General features: G+C 48.2%; 1 protein-coding gene across 4 annotated transcripts in view; it reads right to left on the reverse strand.

Moving 5' to 3' along the window:
* SLC12A2 (solute carrier family 12 member 2) overlaps positions 1-13452 on the reverse strand; it is a 111252-nt gene extending 97800 nt beyond the window's left edge. For 2 of the 4 annotated variants that reach the window (XM_075600279.1, XM_075600251.1), the window contains exons 1-2: positions 11900-12056; positions 11102-11768 (exon numbers count right to left, since the gene is read on the reverse strand). In XM_075600279.1, the coding sequence (XP_075456394.1) occupies positions 11102-11713 (612 nt within the window). In that variant the 5' untranslated portion in view covers positions 11714-11768; positions 11900-12056. Of the gene's footprint in view, positions 1-11101; positions 11769-11899; positions 12057-13047; positions 13122-13230 lie in introns of those variants that run through there. The other 2 variants (XM_075600270.1, XM_075600261.1) reach the window with 2 other exon arrangements.
* Positions 13453-14799: the final 1347 nt, after the last annotated feature.

Here is a 14799-nt window from a genome sequence, read left to right on the forward strand (position 1 = left end):
GACAGAATGATTGGAGCCTGGGAAATTTCCATCCCTGATTACTAGACATACCTAGTAAATGCAAAGTGCTTTTATATCATTGTGCAACTGTGTGTTTTATATTATGCATTAAATATTAGACCATGAGATACACTGCAGCCGTTTCCTTACCACTTAGAATTCTGCCTCCCCATTTGCAGACCTCTAAGTGCACCAAAGTGCAGCCTCTTCTGACAGTGACTGACAGACCCAGCAGAACATTAAAAGCAGCAGTCAGCGCTGATCAGCATTTCGCTTAAGGCCAGGTCCCCAGTGACCACTACAGCGTGCGCACCACACCACATCCCTCTATGAGCACGCAAAGCGCTGTGATGCGTACGCTGGCAGGGAAGACAATGTGACCATGTGGTGGGCGCGCACAAATAGAAGGGCAGATAGACCCCGGTTATGCCCCTACAGACCGCCGCTTTAAACTGTGCATGCGCCGGCGGGCGAGCATGCTATTGGCGAGACGGGCCGTAGCCCAAGATAGCTCTTCTTGCCTTTTCCGAAGAGGTTTCTCCTTCTAAAATGCGATGCTTCGTTCAGGAAATATTACGTATTACTGGGTATATTACCCGAAATGTAAGCGGCCGAGAGGTTACAATGAAGCTCTCCCCAAAGCCCTGTGCAGTGTAAACATTACCAGCTAACCTCTGAAGCTAGAGAAAGCCTGTGGTTAACACTACAAAAGCTCCTTTTAAAAAGAGGTAATCCATGCCATTTCCCCCCCCCCCCCCCGCCAATGCAGAATTGAGGCGCGATGTCCCCGGAGCTGAACCTCACTAATTTCAGCTCCGGGGACAGTACCACTTCCGGAGGTACTTACATCTGTAATGGGTGCCGGTAGTCACTCCAAGGCTCACGTTATGGCGGGCCAATAGTAAGCCGTGACGTCATCCAGTGCAATGTATGTATGTCTTTATTTATATAGCGCCATAAATGTACATAGCGCTTCACAGTAGTAATACATATCATATAAATAACAAATAATATAAATAACAGATCATGGGAATAAGTGCTTCAGACATAAAAGTAACATTAAGGAAGAGGAGTCCCTGCACCGAGGAGTTAACAGTCTAATTGGTAGGTAGGGGAACGTATAGAGACAGTAGAAGGGAATTCTAGTAAGTGCCTCTGCAGGGGGCCAAGCTTTATGTATCATGTGTCCAGGATTAACCACAGTGCTATTCATATGCTTCTTTAAGCAATTGTGTCTTAAGGTGGGTCTTAAAGGTGGATAGAGAGGGTGCTAGTCGGGTACTGAGGGGAAGGGAATTCCAGAGGTGCGGGGCAGTCAGTGAGAAAGGTTTAAGGCGGGAAAGGACTTTAGATACAAAGGGGGTAGAAAGAAGACATCCTTGAGAAGACCGCAAGAGTCGGGATGGTGCATAGCAAGAAATTAGGGCTGAGATGTAAGGAGGGGCAGAAGAATGTAAAGCTTTAAAAGTGAGGAGGAGAATTGAGAGTGAGATGCGGGATTTGATCGGAAGCCAGGAGAGTGATTTCAGCAGGGGAGACTCTGAGACAGATTTAGGAAAGAGTAGAGTGATTCTGGCAGCAGCGTTTAGGATAGATTGTAGGGGAGACAGGTGAGAGGCAGGAAGGCCAAACAGCGGGAGGTTGCAGCAATCGAGACGTGAGAGAATGAGGGCCTGAGTCAGAGTTTTAGCAGTCGAGTAACAGAGGAAAAAGCGACAAGTTTTAGAAACGTTTTGAATATGAGAGGAGAATGAGAGAGAGGAATCAAGTGTAACCCCTAGGCAGCGTGCATGGGCTACTGGGTGAAGGATCGTTTTTCCAATAGTAATGTGGAAGGAGGTAGTAGGGCCAGGTTTGGGAGGAAGTATAAGGAGCTCTGTTTTTGCCATGTTAAGTTTCAGTCGGCGGATGGCCATCCAGGATGATATTCCAGTGAGGCATTCAGAAACTTTGGTCTTTATAGCAGGTGTAAGGTCAGGGGTTGAAAGGTAAATGTGTGTGTTGTCAGCATAGAGGTGATATTTAAACCCAAAAGATGTGATTAGGTCACCTAGAGTGTGTAAAGCGAAAAGAGAAGGGGTCCCAGGACAGAGCCCTGGGGTACCCCCACAGAGAGATCAATAGAGGAGGAGGTGGTAGCAAAAGAGACACTGAAAGTACGATGGGTGAGGTAAGAGGAGATCCAGGATAGAGCTTTATTCCGAATACCAAGAGTATGGAGAATGTGAAGGAGAAGAGGGTGGTCCACGGTGTCGAATGCTGCAGAGAGGTCGAGTAATATGAGCAGAGTGTAATGACAGAGTGCAATGTGATGAGGTAGCTAAACTGCAGGAGATACTTGCCACCGCAGGGGGTGCTGGTATCTCTGGAAGCAGGGGGTCCCAAAGCTTAAATTAATGGGGTTCAGCTCCGGAGACCGCCTGCTTCAAACTTATTTTTTCCCCATTTAATAAAAAAATAAAATAAAGTAAAGTAAAACTCCGCCAGGGACTGCTCCTTTAACAAAGAGCAGAACATGCTCGAGGCCTAAGATGCGAACATTATACAAGTGAAACGTATACAGCAGGCATGTCAAACATGCGGCCCGCGGGCCGCATGCGGCCCCCAATGGATATTTTTGCGGCCCGCTCACAACCAGCGCGGCGGCGGTCGTGTGTGTCGGCGAGCGCGTGGGCGGCGGTAAAAAGTTTTGGCCGCGGGAGAAGCGAGCGCGGGTGTTGGAGAAGCGAGTAGCACGGGCGGAAGTAAAATCTGTCCTGCAGGGGCTGAAGGCGTACGGTGGCCGGGTGCAGTCAATCTGCACTCGTGCCGTGTGTGGGAGGACACGGGGGCGGAGTCAAAACCCCGGCGGAGAGACTGCATTCTCCTTGAAGCCTGGTAAACCAGAGAGTTCAGCAGTTCAGTGGAGATCCCACGGACAGGGGTATGTCTTCACAGCAGCCACCCTCCCCCCTGTCAAATCTCTGTGTGAGCTGCACGTGCAGAAGGAGATCTGTGTGTGTGTTTGTGTCTGTGTCTGAGTGTGTGTGTGTGTGTGTGTGTGTGTGTGTGTGTGTGTGTGTGTGTCTGAGTGTGTGTGTGTGTGTGTGTCTGAGTGTGTGTGTGTGTGTGTGTGTGTGTGTGTGTGTCTGAGAGAGAGAGAGAGAGAGAGAGAGAGAGAGAGAGAGAGAGAGAGTGTGTGTCAGGGAGAGGGAGAGAGTGCCTGTATCCCTGTGCCCCTGTCCCTGTGCCCCTGCCCCTGTGCTGCTGTCCCTGTGCCCCTGTCCCTGTCCCTCTGTCCCTGTCCCTGTGTCCCCCTGTCCGTGTCCCTCTGTCCCTGTGCCCATGTGTCCCTGTGTCCCTGTCTCCCTCTGTGTCCTTGTCCCCTGTGTCCCTGTCTCCCTCTGTGTCCTTGTCCCCTGTGCCCCTGTGTCCTTGTCCCCTGTGCCCCTGTGTCCCTGTCCCCTGTGCCCCTGTGTCCCTGTCCCCTGTGTCCCTGTCCCCTGTGCCCCTGTGTCCCTGTCCCCTGTGCCCCTGTGCCCCTGTCCCCTGTGCCCCTGTGTCCTTGTCCCCTGTGCCCCTGTGTCCTTGTCCCCTGTGCCCCTGTGCCCCTGTGTCCTTGTCCCCTGTGTCCCTGTGTCCTTGTCCCCTGTGCCCCTGTGTCCCTGTGTCCTTGTCCCCTGTGCCCCTGTCCCCTGTGTCCTTGTCCCCCTGTCCCTCTCCGCCTCTCTCTCTGCGCCTCTCTCTCTGCGCCTCTCTCTCTGCGCCTCTCTCTCTCTCTGCCTCTCTGCCTCTCGTTTTTATCTTAACTGCCCTATACCTACACCGAAATAACCTATTCTGCTTTCTTCCGGATCTGACTCAAGTTTCACGCGGGGGACATCGGAAGACAGGTAGGAAACACCTCCCCTGCAGTATAGTACCTTGAGGGACTGCGGATCAGGTAAGATTCCAGGCGGGATTGCTGCTTTGGAAATCAAGAGGGGCATCCTGACACTGGTTAATGGGTTCAGAAGTCATTCACATCTGGCTTTTTTAGTTTTTATTTTCGTTTTGTGAGACACACACACACACACACACACACACACACACACACTACTTTTCGAAATAAACCTACGTTTCTATGAAAATGTAAGTTTTTTTTTTTTTGTGGCCCACCTAGACTTAAACCTTGTTTATTTGGCCCTTGTTAGCATTTGAGTTTGACATGCTTGGTATACAGGCTTCTGAAGGAAGGTGGTGGAATTGCTGCTTTAAGACGGGTAAGATAACAAAAAGAGCAGCTCAGTGGTATTTTTACTGCCTTTGAAGTGGGTGTTCCCGTGTCTGCTCTCTGTGTCCTTTGACAAGTCCATTTTTTCCTGCCTGTGCCAAACTTAGATTTTATGCTCTGCAGAGCTGTGACAAATTACACTACAGAACAGAAGAAAATGTATAGCTTATAAACAGGATCGAGTGTGAAGTTACTGAAGAATAAAGCTACGAGGGCTGATATACATTAAGTAACAATGTATGCATTTACTTGACTAATTATCTTGGAATATCAGCAACGGAAAATGTCAAAAATTCATGAAAACGAGTCCCAGAAAGTGAACTCAACAACCCCAAATGGTGCCGGTGCCGAAAAGGCATTTTTGAACTGAGCTGCATGTTATATAGTATGCATAAAGGGAGAGGTTAGTTTAGGCAAGTATGGCAGACAAAACCAAAACATAACCCATAACTTGACAAGCAGGGAGACATGTGAGCCACAGTGCAAACGTATATGACAGGGATGCAGTCTGATAACTAATTTAATGGCAGAACGCATTTATTATTTTCATATAATGGAGTACGTAGTACAAAATTGTGCTATTTTATTCCATGACTATCAGTGACACAAACAGCCAGCTGATACATTGCAAGGGCACTTTTCAGTGCCGTGGGTGGTAATCAAAGCTTCTAAATAGAACACACGTGTGCCCCACTAATCCCACAGGAAAGCACATGCCTCTTTACCAGAGGTGTGATCCAAATTGATATACTACAGCCTTCCAAAAAAAAAAAAAAGGACTAACATTTTGCACATGAGGAAACAAGTTGTCAGATACATGGACTGTTCCTCTGCCAATATCAGCACACTCATTTTGACAGTTAATAAGGTTATGAGCAGACACGGAAAATATGTACAGTACTAATTTCTGCAAAAATGTACATATGTTTATTTACCTTAATTTAGGAACCACTTATTTAGTGATATAAAACTTCCCATCATTTGTGATAATGTATCATTTCATGTTTTTAGCATAGCTACTGATGTTGACTGCTTTTGGTTGGGTCCATGTCCACATGATACACGCCCCTTTGCAGGTTACGCTTGTGTACATTAATACACGTCCAAGTGTACATGAAAGTACGATGGGTGAGGTAAGAGGAGATCCAGGATAGAGCTTTATTCCGAATACCAAGAGTATGGAGAATGTGAAGGAGAAGAGGGTGGTCCACGGTGTCGAATGCTGCAGAGAGGTCGAGTAATATGAGCAGAGTGTAATGACAGAGTGCAATGTGATGAGGTAGCTAAACTGCAGGAGATACTTGCCACCGCAGGGGGTGCTGGTATCTCTGGAAGCAGGGGGTCCCAAAGCTTAAATTAATGGGGTTCAGCTCCGGAGACCGCCTGCTTCAAACTTATTTTTTCCCCATTTAATAAAAAAATAAAATAAAGTAAAGTAAAACTCCGCCAGGGACTGCTCCTTTAACAAAGAGCAGAACATGCTCGAGGCCTAAGATGCGAACATTATACAAGTGAAACGTATACAGCAGGCATGTCAAACATGCGGCCCGCGGGCCGCATGCGGCCCCCAATGGATATTTTTGCGGCCCGCTCACAACCAGCGCGGCGGCGGTCGTGTGTGTCGGCGAGCGCGTGGGCGGCGGTAAAAAGTTTTGGCCGCGGGAGAAGCGAGCGCGGGTGTTGGAGAAGCGAGTAGCACGGGCGGAAGTAAAATCTGTCCTGCAGGGGCTGAAGGCGTACGGTGGCCGGGTGCAGTCAATCTGCACTCGTGCCGTGTGTGGGAGGACACGGGGGCGGAGTCAAAACCCCGGCGGAGAGACTGCATTCTCCTTGAAGCCTGGTAAACCAGAGAGTTCAGCAGTTCAGTGGAGATCCCACGGACAGGGGTATGTCTTCACAGCAGCCACCCTCCCCCCTGTCAAATCTCTGTGTGAGCTGCACGTGCAGAAGGAGATCTGTGTGTGTGTTTGTGTCTGTGTCTGAGTGTGTGTGTGTGTGTGTGTGTGTGTGTGTGTGTGTGTGTGTGTGTCTGAGTGTGTGTGTGTGTGTGTGTCTGAGTGTGTGTGTGTGTGTGTGTGTGTGTGTGTGTGTCTGAGAGAGAGAGAGAGAGAGAGAGAGAGAGAGAGAGAGAGAGAGAGTGTGTGTCAGGGAGAGGGAGAGAGTGCCTGTATCCCTGTGCCCCTGTCCCTGTGCCCCTGCCCCTGTGCTGCTGTCCCTGTGCCCCTGTCCCTGTCCCTCTGTCCCTGTCCCTGTGTCCCCCTGTCCGTGTCCCTCTGTCCCTGTGCCCATGTGTCCCTGTGTCCCTGTCTCCCTCTGTGTCCTTGTCCCCTGTGTCCCTGTCTCCCTCTGTGTCCTTGTCCCCTGTGCCCCTGTGTCCTTGTCCCCTGTGCCCCTGTGTCCCTGTCCCCTGTGCCCCTGTGTCCCTGTCCCCTGTGTCCCTGTCCCCTGTGCCCCTGTGTCCCTGTCCCCTGTGCCCCTGTGCCCCTGTCCCCTGTGCCCCTGTGTCCTTGTCCCCTGTGCCCCTGTGTCCTTGTCCCCTGTGCCCCTGTGCCCCTGTGTCCTTGTCCCCTGTGTCCCTGTGTCCTTGTCCCCTGTGCCCCTGTGTCCCTGTGTCCTTGTCCCCTGTGCCCCTGTCCCCTGTGTCCTTGTCCCCCTGTCCCTCTCCGCCTCTCTCTCTGCGCCTCTCTCTCTGCGCCTCTCTCTCTGCGCCTCTCTCTCTCTCTGCCTCTCTGCCTCTCGTTTTTATCTTAACTGCCCTATACCTACACCGAAATAACCTATTCTGCTTTCTTCCGGATCTGACTCAAGTTTCACGCGGGGGACATCGGAAGACAGGTAGGAAACACCTCCCCTGCAGTATAGTACCTTGAGGGACTGCGGATCAGGTAAGATTCCAGGCGGGATTGCTGCTTTGGAAATCAAGAGGGGCATCCTGACACTGGTTAATGGGTTCAGAAGTCATTCACATCTGGCTTTTTTAGTTTTTATTTTCGTTTTGTGAGACACACACACACACACACACACACACACACACACACTACTTTTCGAAATAAACCTACGTTTCTATGAAAATGTAAGTTTTTTTTTTTTTGTGGCCCACCTAGACTTAAACCTTGTTTATTTGGCCCTTGTTAGCATTTGAGTTTGACATGCTTGGTATACAGGCTTCTGAAGGAAGGTGGTGGAATTGCTGCTTTAAGACGGGTAAGATAACAAAAAGAGCAGCTCAGTGGTATTTTTACTGCCTTTGAAGTGGGTGTTCCCGTGTCTGCTCTCTGTGTCCTTTGACAAGTCCATTTTTTCCTGCCTGTGCCAAACTTAGATTTTATGCTCTGCAGAGCTGTGACAAATTACACTACAGAACAGAAGAAAATGTATAGCTTATAAACAGGATCGAGTGTGAAGTTACTGAAGAATAAAGCTACGAGGGCTGATATACATTAAGTAACAATGTATGCATTTACTTGACTAATTATCTTGGAATATCAGCAACGGAAAATGTCAAAAATTCATGAAAACGAGTCCCAGAAAGTGAACTCAACAACCCCAAATGGTGCCGGTGCCGAAAAGGCATTTTTGAACTGAGCTGCATGTTATATAGTATGCATAAAGGGAGAGGTTAGTTTAGGCAAGTATGGCAGACAAAACCAAAACATAACCCATAACTTGACAAGCAGGGAGACATGTGAGCCACAGTGCAAACGTATATGACAGGGATGCAGTCTGATAACTAATTTAATGGCAGAACGCATTTATTATTTTCATATAATGGAGTACGTAGTACAAAATTGTGCTATTTTATTCCATGACTATCAGTGACACAAACAGCCAGCTGATACATTGCAAGGGCACTTTTCAGTGCCGTGGGTGGTAATCAAAGCTTCTAAATAGAACACACGTGTGCCCCACTAATCCCACAGGAAAGCACATGCCTCTTTACCAGAGGTGTGATCCAAATTGATATACTACAGCCTTCCAAAAAAAAAAAAAAGGACTAACATTTTGCACATGAGGAAACAAGTTGTCAGATACATGGACTGTTCCTCTGCCAATATCAGCACACTCATTTTGACAGTTAATAAGGTTATGAGCAGACACGGAAAATATGTACAGTACTAATTTCTGCAAAAATGTACATATGTTTATTTACCTTAATTTAGGAACCACTTATTTAGTGATATAAAACTTCCCATCATTTGTGATAATGTATCATTTCATGTTTTTAGCATAGCTACTGATGTTGACTGCTTTTGGTTGGGTCCATGTCCACATGATACACGCCCCTTTGCAGGTTACGCTTGTGTACATTAATACACGTCCAAGTGTACATGAAGCTTCTGCAAACCGCTGGGGTATTTCATATCAGTGTATGGTGATATGGTGCACAAATGCCTCTGCTGGCTGCTAGATCATAATATACGGAAATGATGACTGATTGCAACCACAGGCTACTTGCGAGAAGATCAGTGTATGCGGATACGGTGCATGAATGCCCCTGCAGGCGGCTTATGAGTTAGATCAGTGTTATTTTTTCCCATGGTGCATGAATGTCCCTGCCAGCTGCTTGTAAGTAGATCAGTGTTATGCACGTTCAGTGAATAAAAAGGTTCTCTCTTTGAAAAAGGAACCCTTCATAAGCTGGGATGGCGCGAGTGAATGGCAGCACGAGGAAGCACTCCTCTGGCATGACATCCCCAAAACCATGGACCAAATCTTGCAAAGAAGAAGAACTCCGTACTCCATCTAATAGGGGTCAGTCAAACGCAACCAACCTTCATTTGTTAAGAACAGCTCAGGAAGAGCCAAGTGCAGAAGTTTCAATGCATATTTTATTGCACATGATGTTATATAGGGAGGGAAGAATGACTAAAGAGTGAACAGGAAAAACATGGTCAAGGGCATGTAGGTGTTTACTCAGTGAAATGTGATAGCCATTATTGATCGTAACAGCTATTCATTAGCACATTGCTTTTGTTGCAAATACTGCAACTACTTTTATAGCTAAGATTTTGTCACAAGTCTACACAGGTTATCCTCTAATGTTTGCATGAAAGTTAAGCACAGTGTAACGAACACCTTCATGAAAACCCAACTTCCTCCCCTTTTGAGTCCGTGTGCCTCACAGTCGCTGCTTTAAATATGCAAAGGATATACAGAGTTTTGGTTAACAATGACAGCTTGCACCTCAGGGCCTGGACACTCCTCACTCCCACCAACTAATCTGCTTCAACAATGGTACTTTTCTTTCCCCCAGACAAAATTTGCACAGAGATTGGGGGGGGGGGGGGGGGAATCCCTGGGAGGTGCTAAGTGGGTATTCACAGAGGGCAAAAAAAATTTTTAAAAAAAAGGCAAGGGCTGGAATGGAGAGCCTCAGGTCACACTTTAACAATGGGGTGTGTGATGTTATTGTCCAAAATCCAAAACAAGAGGCTCATTCCATATCTAGATCTCAAACAAATGCATTCATATATCTTCACCTGTACCTTGATATGGACTTTTGAATAACAAGGTTTGTGGGGAAACCATTTTCTCAAAAAAAAAATACATGTTAAAGTTGACCAACAAGCAGATTTCTGCAGTATAATGCACTGATAAAAGGGTAAAATTTCCAAGAGTCATTAAATGCTGATCTTTTCTTTAGTTGTAACCCTTTTACCACTGAAAGGATATTCCCAATTCACTTTTCCCATATGTTCTCATGGCAGTACTGGGAATTGAGAATGTAATAGAATGACACTAAAAAAAAAAAACTGCAGCAACGGATTTGATACACTGTGTGTCATATCCCTGCTAAAGTACAATAAATACCCAAGGTTGTGACTTCAATTCCTCCACCAGAAACAGTTTTTTGATGAGATTAGCTAAACTATACATGTTTTAGATTTAGACCATTGGCAAAGCACTTTTTGGAAGAAAAGTGCCACAACAAAACAAGCTCTTACATTAGGAACGTTTTTAGAAGGAGATATGAAAAATACTGGGCTTGCTACAGTCCTATATAGACTAAATTTATCACTGAACACAGTTTCCAGTAATCAAAAAAGCTGAGCACATTGGTACCCCATGACAGATTAATTAGGTTCTCAAAGTGGGGTATCAAAAGAAAATTAATTTAAGGGGCTGTATGTCCCCGGTAAGAGCCCAAAGATACACCAATGGGTGTTTGTCAAGATGGATGGTACAGTATTTCCCCAATAACACCAGTGTTTTCTAGCGTTGTAAAAAGCCACCAGCCTTTTAATATGACCACGTTAACAAAAATATTTGCGGTGTGGCTCTAATATTTAAAATGCAATGGAAGATGATACACCCACCACATAAGTGTTCCATCAGAAGAAAGACAGAAAACAAAAATAGTGCTTGAAATAACTGATAGAACCGCTTCTTTTAAGACTTAATAAAACTTTGCAACAACAAAAAAATACAAATATATTTATGACCATTATGGGGCAAGGATAAAAAGTCAATACTTTTGCTGTCTAGAGGGCATTGCCATCGGGCAGTAACATAATTAAGAGACACTATGCTGACTGATGAACAAATGCCATAGCTTTTAAATGTCCACATTATCTAGTAACATGTTTAATAGATTCAAAAGGTCAAAACAACGTGTGATGCTTATCAGACTTATGTAAATAATGTATGTAGACAGATTTAAAATCAGCTCTTCAGAGCACAAAGTTCCCATGCTCTCCATAGGATGACATAGGACACCCACGTAGGACTTCTGTGTATGCAGCTTTCTGCAGGGAAACATCTACATTAACCGCGTCTGCAATGTACATTATTGGCATACCCTTTTGAGGGTCAGTCCCAACACAGGATGTTAGAGTATGGCTTCCTTACCTTGTCCAACTCATCATGCAGCTCTGCCAAGCTGGGTCTGAGCAGCTTCTCCCCGAGGTCGGCGGCTGTGTGCCGGTAGTAGTCTATCCTGGGCACAGCATCAATGGTGTTGTGCCCGAAGGTGCGCAGGTAGTAGGTGTTGGTGTGGGTATCGTAGTGGTAGTGATGCCCAGCTCCGCCAGAGTGCATGCTACCTTCGCTCAGCACGGTGTCTCCGTTTTGGAAGCTCACTCCACCCCCTCCTTCGCCGCCAGCCATGTCCGGTGAGCTATCACCGGAATCCGTCGGGTCCACAAAGTTCACCCTGAAGCGCCCCTTAGCTTCCTCGCCACCCGAGCTCCCTCTACCCCTGTGCGTGATGCCGTCCACAGACTCTTGCACCTCAGCAGCTGCCTCCCGGGATCCCTCACTGACCAGATCCACCTGGAAGCGGCTCTGGCTTGGGGTGGGTCCCAGGGCTCTGGCCCCCTGTGCATCATCAACCTGCTCCTCTACATCCTGTGATAATGGGGGAGGAGGTGAGGAGCTTGACGCATGGGAGTGAGGAGGGGAGGATGAGGGGGGCTTTCCCTGCTCAGCCGGAGCCGAGCTCGCCTTTGCCTTCCCCGACATGTGCTGTCTGTACCTGCCTGTCAATGATGAAGCTGCCAATCACTGAAGATGAACGCTGATTTAAAAAAAAAGAAGAGAGAAACAAGAAAAAAAAATGTTAGAATAAATTAAAGTGGGAAGGAACAGTATTATTTACGCATCTTAAAAGCTGCAAGATTCATCACCCCTCTTCCTACCCTCACTTACTCCTCTCTCTCGGACAAATGCAGGAACAGCACAGCAGTGACTGCTACAGTACGTCTGTGTGATGTGCCTCTTTCAATGTGCAGGAAAGACACCTCCTCCTCACACAGATACACCTAGTCAAGTGTCTGCACACACCCAGTCCTCCTCCTTACCCACCTCCTCCTCTGTTCATTGCAAAGGAATGATGAATGTGACTATTGTGAGAGCAGGGGAGAGCGGGGCAGAGAAAGACGCCTCTAATTTCCATGAAGGGACTGTATAGTGTGTGTGTGTGTGTGTGTGTGTGTGTGTGTGTGTCCAAGAACATCAGGCTACCCCGCTCTGTGCATCACACCAGGGAAAAAACAGCATAGCCTGCAGTATTACCATATAAATAATTCATCTGATTTAGTAGTGCATACGGGGATTGACGCATATATGTGTTGTGTGTGAATAAAACAGTACTCCTAGAAACAGTGTGTAATTGAATATTAAGGCATCTGAAATGAAAACAACTGGTTTGAAACCCAGTGTCATCTCCTTGTGACCTTGAGAAGTTGCTCTGTGCCCGTTACCAGCATGAGTTGTTCAGGGGAAGCATTACCTTTCCCTGTGGTTTTCTACAATGTAAAATGAGAGAGTTACCTAGCAGCACTATATAAAAATACAGCTTCAGAGAAACTACACAGGTACAGTATAGTGTGTGTTCATGCATACTGATCCAAAAGCATTTTGCCACCAGCATAATCTATCATAGCCATCATTATCTATTCTCCTAGCAATCCCTAGGAACCACGCAACCTACACACCATATAAATCACATCATCAACAGCCAACACCATAATATTGCCTCAATCTAACTTCTCCTGAACTGCTCTTCTAAACACAACCCATGTCATCTAAGTTCTTCGCAATGAATGAGCTGCGGATCAGAAACAATGGGATAAATAGCACCCCCAGCTGAAGCATGCGAGAGGAACACAAGAAGTGCTGCTGCTGCTAGCCACAGCCTCCCAGCCCGGCACATGCAATGTGTACAGCCCGCCGCGCATCTCCTGCAGCCCAGCACTGGAGAGCAGCCGGGACACGGGGGACCCGGAGCCGGGGCACGGGGGACCCGGACACAAAGGGAGAGATAAGGGGTTTGCCCTATACACAGCATCTCTCACCTCCTCCTCCTCGGCGGCGGCGGAGATGTCCGCAGAGCTCTCTCTCACGCAGCCGGGGAAGATGCCCAGCTCGCCTATTAAAGTATGTGAGAGAGAGTGAGGCGGCGGCTGCTGGATATCTCCGCGGCTGCATGTGCACCCCGCCCGCCTCCCTCCACCCTCTTCCCCGGCAGCAGCTCTCACCTCCTCCTCCTCCTCCCTGCGTGTCCTGCTCCGGTCTCTGCAGCACACGGCGCCGGCTCCAGCCTCGCGCTACCCCGGGGCCGGGTTCTGATGACAATGGTGATGATGCTGCAGAGGAGGAGCCGGAGCTGATGGCGCTGCTCCCTTCGCCGGCTCGCGTTGCCGCTCCCACCCCTCCCGCCGCCGCTGGGCGGTACCCAGTAGGTTCGTGTGGTGATGAGGAGCAGTTGGATGCGCGTGCGCTGCAGTCACCCCAAGTCCTCTTCCCGTCCCGGTGTGTGGGCTCGCGCAGAGCACGCGCACGCGGTACACACAGAGCAGAGCAAGCACGCGAAAACCTCGCGGGGAGGGAGGGATGGTGGTGCAGTGTCGTGTCTATCAAACAAGGCCTCACAGACTACAATGATTCATAATAATGATCTTAGGAGTGTTGGATGTTGTAGTTTGATTGTATTTATAATTTAATTTATATGGCGCCAACACAGCGCTTTACAACATTACAATAGACGGTAAATAAATTACCATCAATTGGAATAAGGTCAACAGGTAAATGACAACAAAAGGCAAAAGGAGATTGGCCAAAAGATCTTGCAATCTAAGGACACCCCTATATTGACGTCGCCCGTCGCCGCAAGTGAAAGTTGTATTTTGCTTTGCGGCGGCGTCCCGGGCGACCGGGCTCCTGATTGGTTTAGGGGCTGTTACATGAGGCGACAGACCCTGAAAAATAAAATAATTACGGCTACCAAAAATCACGTCACCCTATCGCTTTGTCGCTGTCTCGCTTACTATAAGCGCACGCGGCGACGACAATGCATTTGTTTTCGGGCGACGTCGCGTCCCCGACACTATAAGCGCGGCCGAAGGCTGCGGCCAGGTAGGGAGCAGGCGCTCGTGCCGGGCGATTCGTGCCCTGCTAGGTGCGTGGGGGGTGTGGCCAAGACGTCACAGCTGGTTCGCCCTCCTTGGCCGAACCGCTACGTGATGCGCGAGCGGCAAATTCAAATTTGCTTGCTTGGCAAGCAGGTAAGCACCGCGCATGCTCAGGCGCTTGCTCACACTGGCCACACACATTGCCGCAATGTGTTTCATCGCGGCCAGCGTGAGCTCACCACCACCCTGGCCGAGGCCTTAAGCTGCGATTATAGCGTGCGCACGCGCGTCGCAAACCACATGCCTTAATCCTATGAGGCCCCCATGGTGCGTGCACGATGAGGCATGACGTAGCGACCACGTTTTGGGCAGACAAATCATTTGTCTTTCCGAGTGACGTCTGCATCACGTGAAGCAGTTCAGCCAATGAGGGCGAACCGCTCACGTGATGTCACAGCCACGCCTGAACATCGCCTGAAGCACAGTTCACATTCGTGCAAGCGACAGGCGTGAGCCACGTGCACGCGTGGTGAGTATAATATCAGACTAAGTCTTATTTTGGGAGGCTTACAGACACATTAGGCGTAAAACTGCATTGTTAGAAGTGCAGTCAGGGAAGGGAAGGTGCATCTGGAGATCGTTAACCAGGGTTCCTAGAAAACCTTCGGTTCCCCTGTCATCACTAAAGGGTTCCCT

This window comes from Ascaphus truei, chromosome 1 (genome assembly GCF_040206685.1).
Source record: "Ascaphus truei isolate aAscTru1 chromosome 1, aAscTru1.hap1, whole genome shotgun sequence".
Classification (NCBI taxonomy): domain Eukaryota; kingdom Metazoa; phylum Chordata; class Amphibia; order Anura; family Ascaphidae; genus Ascaphus; species Ascaphus truei.